This window comes from Symphalangus syndactylus, chromosome 24 (genome assembly GCF_028878055.3).
Source record: "Symphalangus syndactylus isolate Jambi chromosome 24, NHGRI_mSymSyn1-v2.1_pri, whole genome shotgun sequence".
Classification (NCBI taxonomy): Eukaryota; Metazoa; Chordata; class Mammalia; order Primates; family Hylobatidae; genus Symphalangus; species Symphalangus syndactylus.
The window spans coordinates 51,214,507-51,233,143 of NC_072446.2; the positions used below are offsets into that span (position 1 = coordinate 51,214,507).

General features: G+C 46.2%; 1 protein-coding gene across 2 annotated transcripts in view; it reads left to right on the forward strand.

The window, feature by feature from the left end:
- Nucleotides 1-2,072: 2,072 nt before the first annotated feature.
- Nucleotides 2,073-18,637, forward strand: part of APMAP (adipocyte plasma membrane associated protein) — a 29,910-nt gene continuing 13,345 nt past the window's right edge. The window contains exons 1-3 of one of the 2 annotated variants that reach the window (XM_055265640.2): nt 2,073-2,295; nt 10,859-10,975; nt 16,129-16,244. In XM_055265640.2, coding sequence (XP_055121615.2) covers nt 2,201-2,295; nt 10,859-10,975; nt 16,129-16,244 — 328 coding nt within the window. In that variant the 5' untranslated portion in view covers nt 2,073-2,200. The remainder of the gene's footprint in view (nt 2,296-10,858; nt 10,976-16,128; nt 16,245-18,637) is intronic. The other variant, XM_063633437.1, reaches the window with a different exon arrangement.

The window sequence follows — 18,637 nt, forward strand, 5'->3', positions numbered from 1 at the left end:
CATAGTGGTCCCATTCCTCTGCCAATAACTAGCTTCAGCACGATGAGAAACAAAGTCCGTCTGGTTGGAAGGTGGGGTGGGAGAACTGACAACTGAAACAAATACAACAAGCAAAGCGGGCTTCACCGTGACTTGAAAACAGAAAAACTGTACTGAACCTGTGCTATGCAGCACAAATGATCTACCTCAGACCACTGTAACACCAACTACCTAAGTGCTTCATGATAAGCCCATGAGCTGACCTCCTGGTAACTCCGAATGGACTTACATGTCCCAGAGCTAAGGCCATGGTTCCTCCAGTGACTCCCCTTGTTAACGGATTCTGACCAATCCCGGGCAAGACTGTTGATAGACTAACTCCAGGCCCCAAACCCCACAAGGACTCTCCCATGACTCCCCCATTTTGAGGAGCCTCACAGGTCCTCTGGTGCATTTCTTTGCTGCAGCAAGTTCAGTAAACCCAACTTACTGCCATTATTTTTCTTCTGGATGTGTCCCTGGGTGTTTGCAGTGCGTGGGCTTTAACACTGGGCATGGAACACAAATAGCTCCAATGCAGTGAGTTCAATGTTGTGGCTGGGGCATGCTTAAAGTGCCTTGAAGACAAAGAGGAAGATGTTCTGCTTGGGAAACTGGGAGAAGAATTTTCAGCAAGGATACTTGAAGTGGGTCCTGAATGATAAAAATAATTGGCCAAGTGGAGGTGAAGGAGAGTGTATCACAGGAAGAAGGAACCTCAAGGACAAAGGCAGCCAGGCATGAGATTAGACATGGTAAGCCATCCTGAGTGTCTGAAATGGGGGGTGCGGAGCAAGAGGGATACTCCAGACAGGCAGGAAGGCGTCAGACCATACAGTACTTTGTTAACACTATCCCTGATTTAATAGCTGTATTGGCTATTCTCAATGACACAGAATGAAGTAAAATGTTGCCGAGGCCTGAATTATTACCTGGGATCTCTGGAGAAGTGGATATGCACCGCTCTCCACTTCCCTCAACTGGTTCTTCAGCTCTTTGAATGAATAAATAAAAAACATTCACATGGAATTCTAGTGCCATAGCACTTAAAAAGGTAAAGGCATATTTCTATCAGGAAAGCCTCCAAGAGGAAATTGTTTCTTGACACTGCGTTTTGAACGTGGCTTTTCCAGAGACAATTCCTCGTGCCACTGGTAAAAGGCTTTGATTTCTTCTGCCTGGAAATCCTCCCTGTCACTTCCTCCAGATTCGATTCCTCTTTCAATCCCTCTGCCTGTCAAATGCACTCACAAGATCCAGTTCTTCCCCTTTGAAGCAATTATTACGTTTGATAATTTTACATGTCTATTTTATGATGATGATCTGATTAAAGTCATCTTTCCCACTAGTTTAATTTCTATAAGGAGGGGCCTTGTCTGTGATTTGCCCACCGTCATCTCCCTGCACCTGGGAACATTTCTGGTTTACTGAAATACTGTTGAAAGAACGATGCCTCTCTATGCTTTCTTAAACTTTGTTAGTGATAATTTCTACTTCTACCTGGCCTTTGCTTAAGGGTAATCCTTAATAAACTTTATCAAAAGTCTGTTGTAATCGTCATAAAAAGATTTAATACTCAACATCTGGCCTTAACCAGAGGGAAACATTTTCTAGCCCAAGTTTTCCCCTTAACGGGATGAGTCGGGGAATGATGTAATTTTCAGGCAGAGGTGACTTCGTTCCAAGGGTGTGAATGCATTATTTTTGACGCTGCCTGTAAGAGCGGGGTCGCTGACATTTAATAAACAGCGCCATCCTCTCTAACGATAAAAGTGGCCAACATCTCGTGCAAGCAATTCCCAAGTGCGTCAGGAGCATCCCCGTCCTCAGAAACGTGAGACGAAGGCGGCACGCGCAGGGACTCGGCTAGGTGGGCCCGAGGTTGAACCACTCGCGTTCCGGGCCCCGGAGTCCGAGACAGGCGGGCATGTCGGCAGCTCCGTGTGCTAGCTCTGAGCAGGTCCCGAGCCCCGCTTCCGGGCGGTCAGAACTCGCCTCCGAGCGCAGAGGAGCTACGCACCGGGGACCGCCCGCCCATGAGGCCGGAAGGGGCGGGGAGAACGCTGCGGATTGGTCCCTGGGCGCAACGTCATTTCCGCTCGCGGGGGAGGGCGGGCCTGGAGCCTGAGCAGATCCGACTCAGTGTGGGGTGGTTCCTGAGGGTGAGGCTGGCACCCGTACCATGAGCGAGGCGGACGGGCTGCGACAGCGGCGGCCCCTGCGGCCGCAGGTTGTTACAGACGATGATCGCCAGGCCCCGGAGGCTAAGGACGGCAGGTAGGCCGGACTCCCAGACCGGGCGCTGGAGCCGGGCCGCTAGGAGTGGAGGGCGACCCTCTTGGACAGCGGCGACGGCAGTAACAGTAACCTGGGGATGCGGTGCCGAGCGCGTTGTCAGAGCCCTCTCGTTTCATCCCCAAGAAAAACTCATTTTTTCGAGAAGGAAGCAGGCTCCGACAAGGCGGATGTACCTGCCAGGTCTTTCAGGTTCGGGTGCACCCTGCGCCCAGTCGCCGCGTTATCCTCTGCTCTCTGGAACCCGAGACCGCATCGCGCCGCTCCTGTGCCTTCTTCCCTCCCCTCACTTCGGCCCCACCCTGCATAGCGGTTGCTTCCTCGCCTTTCCCTCGCTCCCCTCGCGCTTCCCTTCCTTTGGCTTATCTGATCCCCCTGGGCACAGCTACCTGGCCAGGGCCCTGCGTCTTCCTGGTTCCCCACTCGCACTTTCCCGAAGGGAGGAGGTCCCACGAGATGCTGGGGTCCTGCCTCGTTATCCGGCGAAGAGATGGCTTCTACACTTGCTCTTCTGCACCTGCCCCCCTCACGCTGCGTGACCAGTCCTCACCGCGGTTCTTGGAAAGAGTGGAGAACAGAAGTGACATTGTAGGCAATTTTTGAGAATTCAGCTTGAGTTTTTCCTGATAGGGATGGAGAAACATAGGAAACTGTAGTTGTTGACACCTAAGAAATATCAGGTTTTGCCCTTTGCCTCCTCTCCCATCTTCCAGAATATAAGAATTCTGTGTTTTGTTAGGTAAAAACTGAATCATGATTCGTAAACATAGATTTCACTATAAGATACTTAAAATTCACTTTTCAATTCTGTGTCCTGAATTTCATAACTTTTAAGTTTCAGGGAGAATCAAGAGGCCCCGTAGACCAAGCTTGAAGTTGTGGAACTGATTGACTTATATTTGATAGAAATACTGGAAATATTTGTTCATCAGTAGTGTGCCAAGAGATGGTGGGGTACATATGAATGAGAGGCAGTTTTTGCCCTTGTAGACTGAGTTTATTGACTGATGATAAGAGGAACACATTTGAAGGAGAGCGATGGCAGGAAGGAGCATTTAGGCTCTAGAGAGGCAATTTAGAGAGAAGACTTTGCTGTGATAGTTGTCTCCTTGGGCCAATGAAAAGATCGGGAAGATGCTCCCATATATCCTGACCAACCATCCTGCGTTGCCCTGGACTGGGGTTTCCAAGGATGTAGAACTTTCAGTGCTAAACCTGGGCAAACTGGGACAATTTGATCACCTTACTTACTGTGAATATTGTGAATTAATCATCTGTTGATGATTGAGGAGCCATTTAGAATGGACATGCAATAATTGGCAACACTTTCCTACGGAAATCTTGAAAACAAGGCATTTTTACCTGAGAAATGAAAGAGCAGTGGCCTGAGTTTGTCATTAGGTGCAGTGTGTTGAAAACCAGGGCATACAGCCCCTGAGGGCACTGGTTAGGTGGTCCCAACTCTCAGTCTGCTGGCTCACACTTCTGGCCCCAGGGCAGGCAGGCAGACTTCATTGTTTTTTTCAGGTTCTCTATGGGGATTTCTTCCTTAACGACTAAGTAAATCTGATTCTGCAGTCATCTTTTACTGCCTGATCTTTTCCAGTGTGCCTTTTACATTTACGTTCTTATTTCCTTGACTTCCCTGTCCATGAACATTGTTCCTATTTCCCTGTGTTTGTCCTTCTTGTTTGTTTATCCCTTTTCTGTATATCTGTAATGATCTCTTTCAAAGTGAGGTCTTGTCACCACCCTTCCTTTCCGCAGTTATTATTGTAACATGGTAGATGTTTTTCTTATTTTTCTCCTGCATTTCTCCTATATTTTTCATTTATTTTGTGGTCATTTCTAGTAGTTCATGTAATAGTATTCTTGATTACTTTAAAAGTCGAGGGTTCAACATAAGCCAGGAAAGCCTGTGTATAGTGGGCGAAGTAAAGGAATCTAAATTCAGAAGTAAAAACACGAACCTATTAGAGTAAACTTTAGCACTTTAGATGTGCTAAATAGAATAAAGGAAGCCTTGAAAGGCATATTACTAAACTGACAGAACTAAGACATGGATTTTAGCAGTGGTAAGGACCCCTAGCAATACGTTGGCTGGTCTCCCAACTCTTGGCATGAAAGGTGGGTGGTTGCTTTTTTTTGCTGATGAGATAATTGAGGTCCATGTGTGTGAGGTGGTTTATATGAAGTTACAGAGAATAGAGTCAAAAGAGACATGAAAATGAATGAAGAAGGATAGAACTGGCAGCTGGACAGTGATTGAGAAGTGTATTTTTAAAATTATGCTTTGGGAATAAGATTTTATGCCAAAGCTCTTGAATTACTGTATTTGAGATATAATGGTGAATTTGGTTGGTAAATCATTTTATTCAGTGTGGAACATAGATGAGCTAAGCACTTTAACATACCAGTGCAAGCTTATAATTATTATTTGACATTGATTTCCCGAAATGCTTTAGAAACTTAATTGTACTCTGTGGAACTATTCCTTTCTGTTTGAAACACAGTTTTATCTAGGAAGAGAACTGTTTAATGTCCATATATGACTGTTTAGGGATGCAGAATAAATATATTGAGGATTTAATATATTTCAGTACATTAAATTCCATATAATTCTGCTTTTTCAATAAGCTTCTGAAGGATTTTAGTCTAATTAAAAGTCTCTGCTAGGTCCATTTTCCTTTTTCCTCTTGGAAACTGAAGAGTAAGGGAGGAAGTATGGAGAAACAGATTGGGCATTCATGAATTCATGAGGAGTGAGGCAGCTGGAGTGTTTGTCTCAGCTTTGCCCCAGGTGTGTATTTTCAGATGGCTTTTTAAACTTGTTTCTTGATTTCTTAATTTTTTTCAAGGATAAATTGATGAATCTAGGAGCCCCAGTTTAAAGGATTGTGAAAAATGAACAATTTCAAGATGCTGTCACTAAAAAAGATGGGTTGATGCTATTTGACTTTCTCAGGTTCCAGGGATCACCTTGACACATGAGGTTGCTGGTACCCCATGGATTTGGGGCTATCAGGTTTTCCACAACAATCACAGGTGAATTTTGATCTCTTGGAGTCTGCTTGTTGGGACTTCAGTTCAGGACCCAAGGCCCTAATGTCCTGTGTGCAGAGTTAGAGGATACCCTTCAAAATCTGCCCAATTGGCTGGTGAATCTACAGAAGATTGTGTAAATCATGGCCCAGCCAACAGCAGTTGTGAAATCCTGTTGCATCACTGTGGTTGTGCTCTTGCCTTTAGAGAGTGTAGGCAATTTCAGGGTGCAGATGTCCTCATGGAGATGGGCATCCCTCCAGGCTCTTCTGAGAGATTGGGGCAAACAAACTGATTTCTCAAACTGCGCCTGAGAACTAAGTTGCCAGCGTTCCTGGATGTGTCAGCACAGGTTGGGAACCTGCAGTGCTTTGTCAGTGAAAATGGATAGGGATCGATACAGTGTCCTTTATTCAAGTTAAAAAATGAGTAAGAGGGAGGCAGACACCGAGAAAAGACAGAAGAATTGTGGTTAACTGTGAGTTTACAGGAAGCAACACTGATGAGGGCCTGCCAAAAAGTTAATGGACCTTGGGCTAAAATAAGTGTGGCGCCCAGAGCAGGGGTCCAGGAGCTGTGCTTACCTCATTTATATAACAAGCTAACTCCATTTCAAGTGCTCAGGAACCACACATGGCTAGTAGCTATTGTATTTCCATCATTGCAGAAAGTTCTATTGGACAGTGCTGCTCAAGGAGTTTTGTTTAAATTTAAGCTAGTATTTCTAATACGTGACCACAGAACTTTCCAGTGGAGGCTGGATGTTGATCAGGTGAGGTTGGGGAGGTGTTGGTGAAGTCTGACCGGGAAGGGAGCTGCATAGAGTTAGTGGTGTCCAGCTGCACATGAGGAACAACGGATGAAAGAGTTCGCAGGCCCACCCTGTACCCACCAAACCAGAATCTCTGGCCCAGGTCATCTTGATGTAGCCCATCCAGGAGTTGGCTGCCTTTGGGAACAGTAGACTGAGTGACCTCTAAATTCTTCTCCAGCTTTAGGAGAGTGTTGCTGGTAGATACCCCAGCATTGGGACACAAATCTTTGTCAATGGATTTTTGGCCTCCTTTCTGGCTGTAAGCCCCATGGCTTTCAGTCCTGGCTGGACTTTTTGTTTGGGATATAATTGAGCCTCTAACTATTGTGTGAAGGGGCAACCAGATATTTAAATGGGGTGCCCCCAGCTCTGAATGAGATGACCACATCAAGATTTTAAAAATGTAAGCTGCAGTGTGGTAAAGTAGAGGTCACGGTGTTGGAGTCAAGACAGATGAGGAAAATCTGCCTTAGGTAGAATGATGTTAGGCAAGGAAAAACAAAGTAGCGCTTTGGCAGGATTGTTACTGTTTGTAATGAAGGTCATGAGGTGAAAACACAACGTACCTTCCCTAGAGGGACTCTCCTCTCCTGGGAGTGGGGTGGGTGATGGCATCAGATTCCTTTAAGGACAGGCATGTCCCTGTTGGACTCAGTACCAGAGTGCAGCGAGGGCAGCTCTCAGGGCTGGCAGCCACACATCTTCACCATCCACCTTTCCATGTGCTTGTCTCCCTTTGGGGCTCGCACTGTCAGAAGCGTTTCTGTCATTTACTTGTAACCAGCCCTGCTTTACTGTACAAGTACTTCATTTCTATTGTGTTGGAAGACTTTAGGTCACTTAAAGAAAATCACTTGGGTTGAAGAGTGTCCTAGCCACTGGAGTGGCAGTTTGCATGGTGGAGTCACTGACTTTATTTTGTTTTTGTTTTTGTTTTTTAACATCTTTATTGAGATATAATTTATATACCATAAAATTAACCTACTGAAAATGTTCAAATCAGTGATTTTTAGTATAATGGCCAGTTTTGCAGTAATTACCACAATCCAAGTTTAGAACATTCTTGTCACTGTCAACTTTTTTTTTTAGTTGAGGTGAAATTCGCATAACATACAATTAACCACTTTAAAGTGCACAGTTCCATGATATTTAGTGTATTCACAATGTTGGGCAACCACCAGCTCTTTCTGCTTTCAAAACTGTTTCATCACCCCATAAAAGCAAGTTGTTTACCTTGTACCAATTAAGTAATCACTCCCATTCCCCCCTCCCACACAAATGTTCAGCAGATGAGTGGGGCTGGACATGGTTGCTCATGCCTGCTCATTTCAGGGTGCACTTTGGGAGGCTAAGGTGGGAAGACTGCTTGAGGCCAGAAGTTCAAGACCAGCCTGGACAATGTAGCAAGATGTTTTCTCTACAAAAAGTAAAACAATTAGCCAGCTGTGGTAGTGCGCACCTGTAGTCCTAGCTACTTTGGGAGGCTGAGACAGGAGGATCATTTGAGCCCAGGAGTTTGAGAAAACAGTGAGATATGATCCCGCCACTGTACTCTAGCCTGGTTGATATACTGAGACCGTGTCTTTATAGTTAAAAAACAAAAAACCAGATGAGTGGGCAGCAAGTTGTGGTATATACGTACATAATCAACTGGTAAAAGGAACCATGTACAGATACACACTGTAACTTAGACGGGCCTAGAAAACACACTGAATGAAAGAAGCTAGTCATGAAAGGTCACGTGTTGTATGATTCCGCTTATATGAAATGCCTAGAATAGGCAAATCACCATGAATTTTCACAGAGCTTTCAAACTCCCGCTCTGAGGGCTCTAGGTCTGGGCATCCTCTGCTCCCTCCTCTTGCTCTTGGCAGGCAGCGCTTCTAATGGTGACCGCAGCCGTAGGGTCACATCTGGCTCCCAGTCGTGCTTTTCCAGCTCTTGCATTGGCTGTGGGAAAGCCACTTGAGCCTTTCCCTGCCCACTTCCCTCATTTGTGAAGGAGAGAGATACCTGGTTCCATCTGGTTGCCCATGTAAAGCACATTTCTTGGCATATTCTCATTTTGACTGTTTGCCATTCCTCTTTTCCTGGTCCTTACTCCTTTCCCTGCTGCAGACCTCTCAGGTTGCATGAGCCTGCCGTCGTATCAGGTCATAGTTCTGTGCTTTGTAGACATTTCTATGCCTGTGGTGCTTATACCCTTGACTGGTATAAGTCCGTCACATTAGAAGAAGATTATTTGGTCCTGGGGTTTGGAGACAGGACTGGGAGGGAGAGGTTGACCTGACTTTCCCCTTCATTCTCACCTGCCATCTTCCAGAAGCCTGGGCTCTCTTGACCTCTCCCTGGTTGGGTCTGTGGCATTTTGTTTGGGTTTGTAGGGCCTGGACCACCTCCTTTCCCACCTAATAAAAGGGGTAAGGACCGGCATTGTGGCATTTTACCTGGTCTTAGATGTACGGGGTGAGCTCTGAACCCCTTATGAGTGAAGAGGAGGAAGTTAGGGACAAAATTCATTTTTGGAAGATTATTAGAAGAAAAATAGACATAGAATTCTCATCAGCAAAGGGAAATGTCAAAGGAAGAAGGCAGTGGTTAACACTGCCCTCGGGCCCATCCTGCTCTGGAGGAGGAAGCAGCAGGAGAAACCGGGCCTTGCCTTCAACACTGTGCTGGGAAATGTCCTCAGCTGGATCCAGTTTCAGTGTTTAAAAGCTCTGCTTTCCACATAACTGCAGGACACGATTCAGCCAAGCTTTCTACCACTGCGTTCCAGGATCTACTTTGCTCCAGTTTCCAATCCCATGCTCCTGACATCCTTCCGCGCCCTCCCCAGCAGTGCCAGCAGTGTTCGTGCCCAGTTAGGTGTTCTCCAAGGCGATGGTCTTTTCCTGCTATGCTCCTGTCTTCTGAGACCTCACGAGTAGAGTCTTTTAACATCCGTAGTTTTCCTACTGTGTTCAAGGAAATCTAGGCTTTTTCTGTGCCGCTCCTCAAAATTCTTCCTTCCTTCACCCACAGCTCTATTCCAAAGCTACTTCCACGTTTTTTTAGATATTTGTTACAGCAACACCCTACTTCCAGGGTGCTGGAAACTAGTTTACTTAGAAAACTGTTAATTTTTATGGCTGCCATTAACAAATTACCACACAATGAGTGTCCTGAACAACACAAATTTATTATATAATAGTTTTGTAGGTCAGAAGTCCTGGGCAGGTCTCACTGTGTTAAGATCAGGGTGTCAGTAGGGCTGTGTTTCTGGAGGCTCTGGAAAGACTCTGTTTCCTGCCCACTCAGGTTGGTGGCAGAACCCAGCCACTCTGCAGAGGTGCTGTCCAAAATGCAAGGGACACTTTGTGAAAGCTGCTCCCTCTTCTTCCCCTTAGTCTTTCCTTTGTCTTTATTTCCACCTACCCCAGTAGAGATAGAGGGATTTATTTTCTTTTCTGATTTATTCGTTTGTGAAAATCATGCATGTTCAGGAAGTTACCCTGCCCAACACCCCATTTCACATTGGGGGAAACTGTGGGTTTTGGAGTGGAGAAACTGGCCTGCAGTTCCCTGGCTGGCTGTTGGGAAAGAGGGCTTGGCCTATATGTTTCTACACCATACCTGGAACAGAGTTTAACACATCTAAATGGCAGAAGACTACACTTCTGTCAAAAATCAAACCCTGCCCCCTTAAATCAAGTCTATTTTGTTAAGTGTGAGTCTTGAATTTTTTCTTCGTCAACACTTTAATTTTTTTGATGGAAGAAAAAAATTCTACCTTAGGAACTCATGATTTTGTTTGTTTTGAGTTAATATTAATGTCAAGCATTTAGTAAATTTGAGTTCAATTCATGTAAGCAAGTAATGATCCTATGAGGTTTATTTAGTAGCAAGAGGCCAAATGTTTTCACTTGTTTGCCAGATGAGAAATACTGTATGTGAAGATTGGTTCAGAGATATTTAAGGCACTACTGGTCATTTGTCCAAAAACTTCACCCAGGATTCCCAGGGAAGCTTTCACATCTTCCCAAGGATTCAGGAGTGATGACTTTGAATTGTAATTTTGTGGATCCTGTGTGGATAACTGTCAGTATTTGTCAGACTTCTTCTATTAGGTTGAAGAGCTGGGATTTCCTTTTAAATTCTTAAAAGTAGGTTGGGAAAAGTGATTGGGGAATTGGACCCTCAGAAAGTTGTTCTGCTTCCATTTCCTTCATGACTTTAGCTGTCTCTTGTATCTGTGAGAATCTTAGGGCTGCACAGTACTGAATGTTGCTGCTTTGAGTCCATGCACCAGGAACGCGTAGCTTTTGAGAATTACCCACCTTTTCTGTGGATGAGTGTGTATCATTTACATCATTAGAACTCTTTTTCCCCATTACATTTTGTGTTCATCAGTTCTTTGAGTTTGCCTTCTTTAAAACCCTGCTGGAGGATTCAAGATCTGGAAAGTAATTGATCCAACGTATCCCACACAGGGGAAGCTGGAAGATTAAAAAAAAGAACAACAACAAAAGTGTGTTTGCCAATCCTAGCAAATAGTGCTAAAGTTTAATCACAGGCCAGAGGTCGGCCAGCTTGCAGTGGGGAAACTGGATGAGCGTCCCTGCTCCTGCCGGGAGGGCTTTCGGACCAGCCGACCTTGTCACTGTCTGAGACTCAGCTGATTGCCTTTGTATCTTTTATTTCTGGCAGCTCCTTTAGCGGCAGAGTTTTCCGAGTGACCTTCTTGATGCTGGCTGTTTCTCTCACCGTTCCCCTGCTTGGAGCCATGATGCTGCTGGAATCTCCTATAGATCCACAGCCTCTCAGGTAGGCTGCCCCGCAGTCCTCAGGAGGGGTTGCTTGACAAAACGTAATAGGCTGAAATAATTTCCAAGGAAAGGAGGGTGATTAAATCAATCTGATCTGAAAGGTAAGTTAGGAGAAACAGAGTTTTGTGATTTCTTTAGTACCTGGGTTTTTATGCTGAATTAGATGTTACTCAGGAAATATGCATGGTATTTTTTGCTGTCATTGTTTAAAAAAAACTGCATAAACCAAAAACAAAAATTCGAAATTAGAGAAGCTTAATAATCATTAGACAGTCAACCGTAATTCATTTCAAGTAGCAAAAACACACATAAATGGAACTTCAGTTACCTCATTTAAATTTTATAAGTAACTGATTTTCTACAAAACCCATAATTAGTGTTCTTTTTTTCCTAAGTTACCTTTCACCAATAGAGATCTATGAGTAATGTGGTCCATTATAATTTGAAAAAACTATTGTATATGTAGAGCCCCCCTGAAATAGATTTGTGTTTATAATTATAGTGGGATAGAGCCAGGCTGTCATCGATGTGACGATCTATGACTTCCATGTTGACATAGTTGCAGGAGGGTTGTGTAGTCTGGTTCAGTAATTTCCTGGTTCCCCTTGCAACTGCTGATGGGGTGAGGCCATCTGAAGCTTATTTTAAATGAGTTAGTCCAGGTAAGGCCTTAAAAACTTCAGACAAGAATCATATCTAGTTAAAGAGTGAATATGACATACTAACTGAATAATGTAGTGTTTTATCCATAAAAATTAAGGCTTTATATTGGATCCAATTCACTAAGAATGTAGAGGACACAGTTCTGACCTTAGATTGACATGTGTAGCTGAGTGAACTTTTTGTTGTTGGATTTAGAATAGTAAAGGCACAAGGTGCTGTAAACACACAATTTGCTCGTATAAGGTTGAGAATGGGTGAAGGACTGGGGACTCTAGTCAGCCCTAAGAGTGTCAGCTCTGTAACTCCTGGTGTGCCAGTGGGTCCTCAGATGCGTTTTTCTGCCTGAGCCAGGCCTGAGGACATCCTGTCTCCAAAGGAGGGGCGTCGGGTGAGACGTAGGGAGAGAGATGTGGCGGGCGGGGGGGATCCCCCGATGTGTTGAGGGAGGGGCTTCTCTCTTTCTAACCCTTCCCTACAGAGCAGGATGGCTCATTCTACCCAAAGGGAAACTGACCTGGGCCTTCTTGGATAGTCCAGTTGGCTAAGGTGGGGGAGTGAACTGTGTCCACAGTCGGGGATTAGAAGCTTGGGTTGGGGGGCTGGCCTTGGAAAAGAAGGCTGAGACTGAGTTTTGAGTTGGAGAGAGAGGTTGGAGCCTCAGTGATTGAAGACCTTTGATCTCAGGAAAGATGATTTTATGTGTGGAAAGGGTGGTGAAGAAATGCACTGGGAAATGGGGTATGTAGCCCTGGCCAGACACTGAAAGGAAGCAGGGCCTACTGGGGATTGGAAGTTGTTTGTACAAAGTGAGTTCTGTCTGTTGAGTAAAGGAGCCTGATGAGGAAGGAAAGGACGAGAAGCAGTGGAACTGTCGCAGCCAACAGGGACCTCTCTCCTGGGTTCAGCTTTCGGAATGGCAGTGGAACCATCCCAGCCAACAGGAACCTCTCTCCTGGGCTCAGCTTTCGGAATGGCAGTGGAACCATCCCAGCCAACAGGAACCTCTCTCCTGGGCTCAGCTTTCGGAATGGCAGTGGAACAATCACAGCCAACAGGAACCTCTCTCCTGGGCTCAGCTTATGGCAGTGGAACAATCACAGCCAACAGGGACCTCTCTCCTGGGCTCAGCTTTCGGAATGGCAGTGGAATAATCACAGCCAACAGGGACCTCTCTCCTGGGCTCAGCTTTTGGAATGGCAGTGGAACCGTCGCAACCCACAGGGACCTCTCTCCTGGGCTCAGCTTATGGCATTGGAATCACAGCCAACAGGGGCCTGTCTCCTGGGCTCAGCTTATGGCAGTGGAACCATCACAGCCAACAGGGACCTCTCTCCTGGGTTCAGCTTATGGCATTGGAATCACAGCCAACAGGGGCCTGTCTCCTGGGCTCAGCTTATGGCAGTGGAACCATCACAGCCAACAGGGACCTCTCTCCTGGGTTCAGCTTATGGCAGTGGAACTGTCACAGCCAACAGGGACCTCTCTCCTGGGCTCAGCTTTCGGAATGGCAGTGGAACCGTTGCAGCCCACAGGGACCTCTCTCCTGGGCTCAGCTTTCAGAATGGCACACTCAAAAACAGGAAGATAGGCCCCAAAATGCAGAGCAGAAGCAGAAGCCTGGTACGTGACAGAGCTTGGTGTGTCTCATGCAAGTACATGTGGCCGCGACACAGGCCGTGCCCCGTGCACGCCATCCCAGTGGGTGCTGACTCAGCTGCAGCCCTCTCAGCCCACAGTCACTCTGTGGAAGGACATGGTTTCTCTCCAGAAGGGAGCAAAAAGTTTATTTTTCATGGAAGGATGTGGATGTTTCTAGTCACTGAAAAAATAGCAGTTAAAGTCAAATTTATGGTAAAAAGAAATAGAGCAGCATTTTGGAGAATGGATTTAGTTGCTATAATTTTAAAGACCAACAGAAAGAGTAATTCTAGTGGGAGTTGAAAGTTGCAGTACTGTTAGAACTACACATTTTACTACCGGGTGAAACTGACAAACTGAGAGATATTAAAAAATAGCAACAACCTTTATGGGTGGTCTGGGACATCAAGACCAAATAGAAGCACTGTATAAAACTCAGGCAGGGCCCACAGGAGACCCACTGGGGAGGGAGAGAGCAGTGCCCCACACCCTGGCTTCCTGTGTTAGGGAGAGAGATGTGGGGGACCTCAGAGAGCTGGTTCTCTGAAGTGCTTAGGAAAACATTTGTGCAGTCTGTGGGTCACAGTGGGTCACTTCTCTGCAGTTGAGTATCACTGCATTAGTGCAGGCTTTCTTCACCTGTGCCAGCCATCCGTGATCATACAGATGCCCTGTTACTCTGTGCGCATCTCCCCACATTGTCACAGGGATCTTGAAAACCACTCTGTACGTGCTATAGGAATCAGGATGTCATATATGCTGTGTCTGTGACAGCCCTCTAATCTTTCCAAAAAGAAGGGAAAGTGGCTTTGCAGGGCAGGTTTTTGGCAAAGCCCTGCAGCCTTCCTGGTGACTGTCTTCAAGTACTGAAACCAGCTGTGTGATAGTCCAGAATGGAAGAGCCACCATCCTTCTCTTTGTCCCTCCATACTCCTGGTCTGCCTGTTCTCTGATTTTTTAGAGATTTCTAAGTGTGGTCTAAGCTCTCACGGGAGTGATGTAGTACCCTGGGTAGGCTCCCAAACACCCGTCCATCAGCTGAGTGGCCGTTCCTGGCCCGTCTGCTGGCCTGATCCTCTTGACCATGGTGACCCCACGCTGCCTGGTGTGTAGAGGTGACTGAGGCCGAGTGAAGCTGGCAGCTCTGCTTGTCATTGTGGCATGGCCTCTTGACCGTGGTGACCCCATGCAGCCCAGCGTGTAGAGGTGACCGAGGCCGAGTGAAGCTGGTAACTCTGCTTGTCATGGTAGCATGGCCTCTCGACCATGGTGACCCCACGCTGCCCGGCGTGTCGAGGTGAGCGAGGCCGAGCAAAGCTGGCAGCTCTGCTTGTCATCATAGCATGGCACCACTTGCCCCAGGTGGGGTTTCCCTTCCTTCCTCTTTTGCTGTGAAGAGAGCTTTAAAGAAGCTGTTTTTGCTGTTGTCATAAACTTTTCCCCAACGCTTGGCTCCTTGGTGTTCTTGAATTCTCTGCCTTGCTGGAGGCAGGGGGCAGGGGATAATTGGAAGATATTCCTCTCCACTTTGCTTTCCTCCAGCAGTGCTCTTTGGGAGCCTTCTGTGTACCATGTTGGGTGCCAGGTGCTGGGAATACAGTAGAGAAAAACACAGAAGGAAATCCCTGATCTCATGGAGCATATGTTCTAGTGGGGACAGACAGACCAGAAACATAACAGAAGCAGATTACACACTGTATGAGAAGCTGGTATGTGCTATGAGGAGCATGGAGTAGGGTGGGGGCCTGTGTTGGAGGGAGGTATCAGATATTCAGTTGGGTGGTCAGAGTGGGCCCCCTGGGTGGGGGATGGTTGGTGTTCCAGGTAGAGCAGAGAGCTGGTGAGAAGGCCCCAGATAGGGAGATGCTGGTGTGGTTAGGACCCAGCAGGGAGGGGCTGGTATGAGGGATGCAGAAGGCACAAGGGAGAGAGGGGGCAAGAAGGTGCTGTGGCCAGGTTGTGGTCCTCAGAGGCTGCTGCCAGGACTTGGCTCTAGGTGAGAGGGGGCCATTGTGGAGCTCTGAGTAGAGGAAGGTCATGATCCGGCATGGCGGCTGGATTAGAGTAGACTACAGGGGTCAAGGGAGGGAGCAGGGGCGAGAGGATGGCGGCCCCAGCCAGGGTGGTAAGGAGGACATGGGGAGAAGGGTTCAATGGTGTCTTTTCAAAGTGGCCTCAGCAGAACTTGATGGTGGGTTGGGAGGCGTGACATACTGGCACGTGGATGGGAAGGACGAGTAGAGGCAGGAGTTTCTGGAGCTGTGTCTGTGAGTAGAAGGGCTCCAGGGCCCAGCTCAGGCCTCTGCTTCAGGGAGAGCCTGGTGGGCCCTGAGAGTGTCAGCGGGAGGTGTAGTGCCCTGTGCTGGACCATGGGATGGTGGCTCCAGTCCCAGGAAGGTCTCCCCTTGCTCCTTCCATCTTCTCTGTGAAGTACGAGGCCAGGTCATCAGGTGTGAAACATGGGCACTTGCCCCCCACCACCCTAGGTGGACTCCAGTGGCTGTAGGGCTGTGAGTCACAGGGGTGAGGAGGTCCAGCTGCCCTGAGGCATTGGATGGGGGTGGGGAGCTGGGGAGGCTGGAAGGTGGGTGGGCACAGGCCCCAGGTTGCTCTCAGGTGACAGGACTGCTGAAGGCCTTGCACTACCACATTTATATTTTTATATTTCTTTTGTACCATGATGTTTTCTGATATCCTAGAACAGTTTTTTCTTAACCCTTGTATTTCTGGCAACTGAGGATGTTGTTAGAAAGTGCCATCTTTATCAAAGAACCGAGAGTAGATGCTCAGTACACATTTTCTTCACATGTGTATTTATAGACAAATCTCTGGAATTGCATTATTTTGCAGCTTCAAAGAACCCCCGCTCTTGCTTGGTGTTCTGCATCCAAATACGAAGTTGCGACAGGCAGAAAGGCTGTTTGAAAATCAACTTATTGGACCGGAGTCCATAGCACATATTGGGGGTAAGTCTGAGCTGGGGGGGCCTTCCAGGCTGTCTGTTGTCTGAGGGGGCGGGTTCTGTAGGAGCAGCTGCAGTGGCATGCTGCCCCTGGACCAGGGCCCTGAACATCCTTCTTAGCTGTGGACGTGGGAGTTGGCCCTCAGACATCACGTGGGAGGCCCTAGTGGCTCTTCCTGCTGGTCTCATCTGCCCAGGTTGCATGCCATTTTAGCACTGGGTGATTTTGAATTCATCTCTATGGAACACTTTGTTGTGCTCAAAGTGTGAAAGGAAAAAGGCCAAATACAGATACTGATGTTTAGTTCATTTATCAAAGTTAAATAGGTATTTGACAGCACAGTATTTCTTAGTTCCATTTGCTTTGTATAGATTTCACTGTGAAATGAAGACAAATGGTTCTCAATATTTCCACTGTGTTTGTCTGTTTGAAAGCTCACTTTGATGGGTACACTTAAGGGTAATCATCTGCATCACACTTGCCCACGCCTCAGAACTAGAATTGGGTCTGGTTCTAATACTTGCGTCTCTAGCAACCTTGAACAAGGCATTTTCTGTTTGTTAAAATGAGAATTAAGTTTAGTATTGGGAAGGCACAGATAGTCACAGATAGTTTAAAACTTAACCTGGTGTGGGCTTGCTGAGCAGCTTCCTTGGAAGTGCTGCTTGTTATTCTGAAACACACTCTGTTCTCCAGGCAGTGGGTGGCTGTGGATACATGCACACAGGGTGCTTCTGTTGTGCTCTCAAGGCCGGTCAGTGGCCTCTCTTCTAGTGACGTTTGACCAGCTTTTCTTGCCCGGGCCCTGTTATTTGACACAGGCCCCAAGGACTAGTCTATTTCTGCAGTTGGTTTGTTTTCTTGGCTGTCAAAGTCAAAATTGTTTCAAGAAGAGTAAATATCATGATAGAACTTTGTATTTCTCTTAAAAAGACATTGGCATTTATTTATGTAAATTGTATAAGCTTTAGCTTTTTTTTGGTGAAAAATCAAATATTGCTCTTTAAACTGAAACTTAACAGCAGTTGAAGTGCAAACCAATGATCTTACCTCCCAAAGAGAGCACTTTCGTGTCTTTTTCCTTTTCACTGGGTTAATTCTCATTGTACTTTGTCACCAGGTCCCAGCTTTTTCTCTTTGATGAACTGGTGACATTTCTTGGCCAGGCACAGTGGGGTCCTCTCTGGTGGGTGTGAGCCGCAGGGACCTGCCACTGCTGTCTCTGCCACCTCATTTGGAAGCTGCCCTGGGGGCTGGCTGGCAGGTTGCTGACAGTAGAAGGAGGTACTAGCTCTGGGGAGTGCTGGGAGAGAGTAATCACCAACTATAGCAGGCTTTATTTTATTTGTTTTTAAGTAGACTTTATTTTTAAGAGCAGTTTTAGGTTCACAGCAAAATTGAGCAGAAGGTACAGAGATTTTCTGAAAAAGAGTTTTTATTATGATTGGGTGTTGCATTTCGTCAAATACTTTTTCTGCACACATGCCATGCACAGACTCCCACATGATCAACATCCCCCACCACAGAGGTACGTTTGTTAAAACTGATGTACTCACATCAATACGTCAGTAGTACTCAGTCTGTAGTTTACAGTAGGGTTCATTCTTGGTTTGATACGTTCTATGGGTTTGGACAAATGCCATGTATCCACCATTATGGTATCATACAGGGTGTTTTCACTGCCCTGAAAATCCTCTCTGCTCTGCCTGTTCATCCCACCCTTTTCTTTTAACCCATGGCAACCACTGATCTTTTTGTCATCTCCATAGTTTTGCCTTTTCCAGAATGTTATGTAGTTGGACTCCCACAGTATGTAGCCTTTCCAGATTGGCATCTTTCACTTAGTAGTATGCATTTATTTAAAGTTCCTCCATGTCTTTCCATAGGTTGATAGCTCATTTCTTTTTAGCACTGAATAATATTCCATTGTATGGATGTGCCACAGTTTAGTTACCTACTGAAGTACATCTTGGTTGCTGCTAAGTTTTGGCAGTTATGAATAAGGCTGGTATAAACATCTGTGGGCAGGTTTTTGTGTGGATCTAAGTTTTCAGCTCATTTGGGTAAATACTGAAAAGCATAATTGCTGGATTGTATGGTAAGAGTTAAGTTTTGTAAGAAACTACTAAGCGTTTCCAAAGTGGCTGTACCATTTGCCTTCCCATTAACAATTAGTCAGAGTTCCTGATGCTCCATGTCCTCGTCAGCATTTGGTGGTGTCAGTGTTTTGGATTTTGGCCCTTTTAATAGGTGTGTAGTGGTATATCATTGTTTTAGTTTGCATTTCTCTGATGACATTTGATGTGGAATATCTTCATATGCCTACCTGCCATCTGTATATCTTCTTTGGTGATGTGTCTGTTCAGGCCTTTTGCCCATTTTTGTAACTGGGTTGC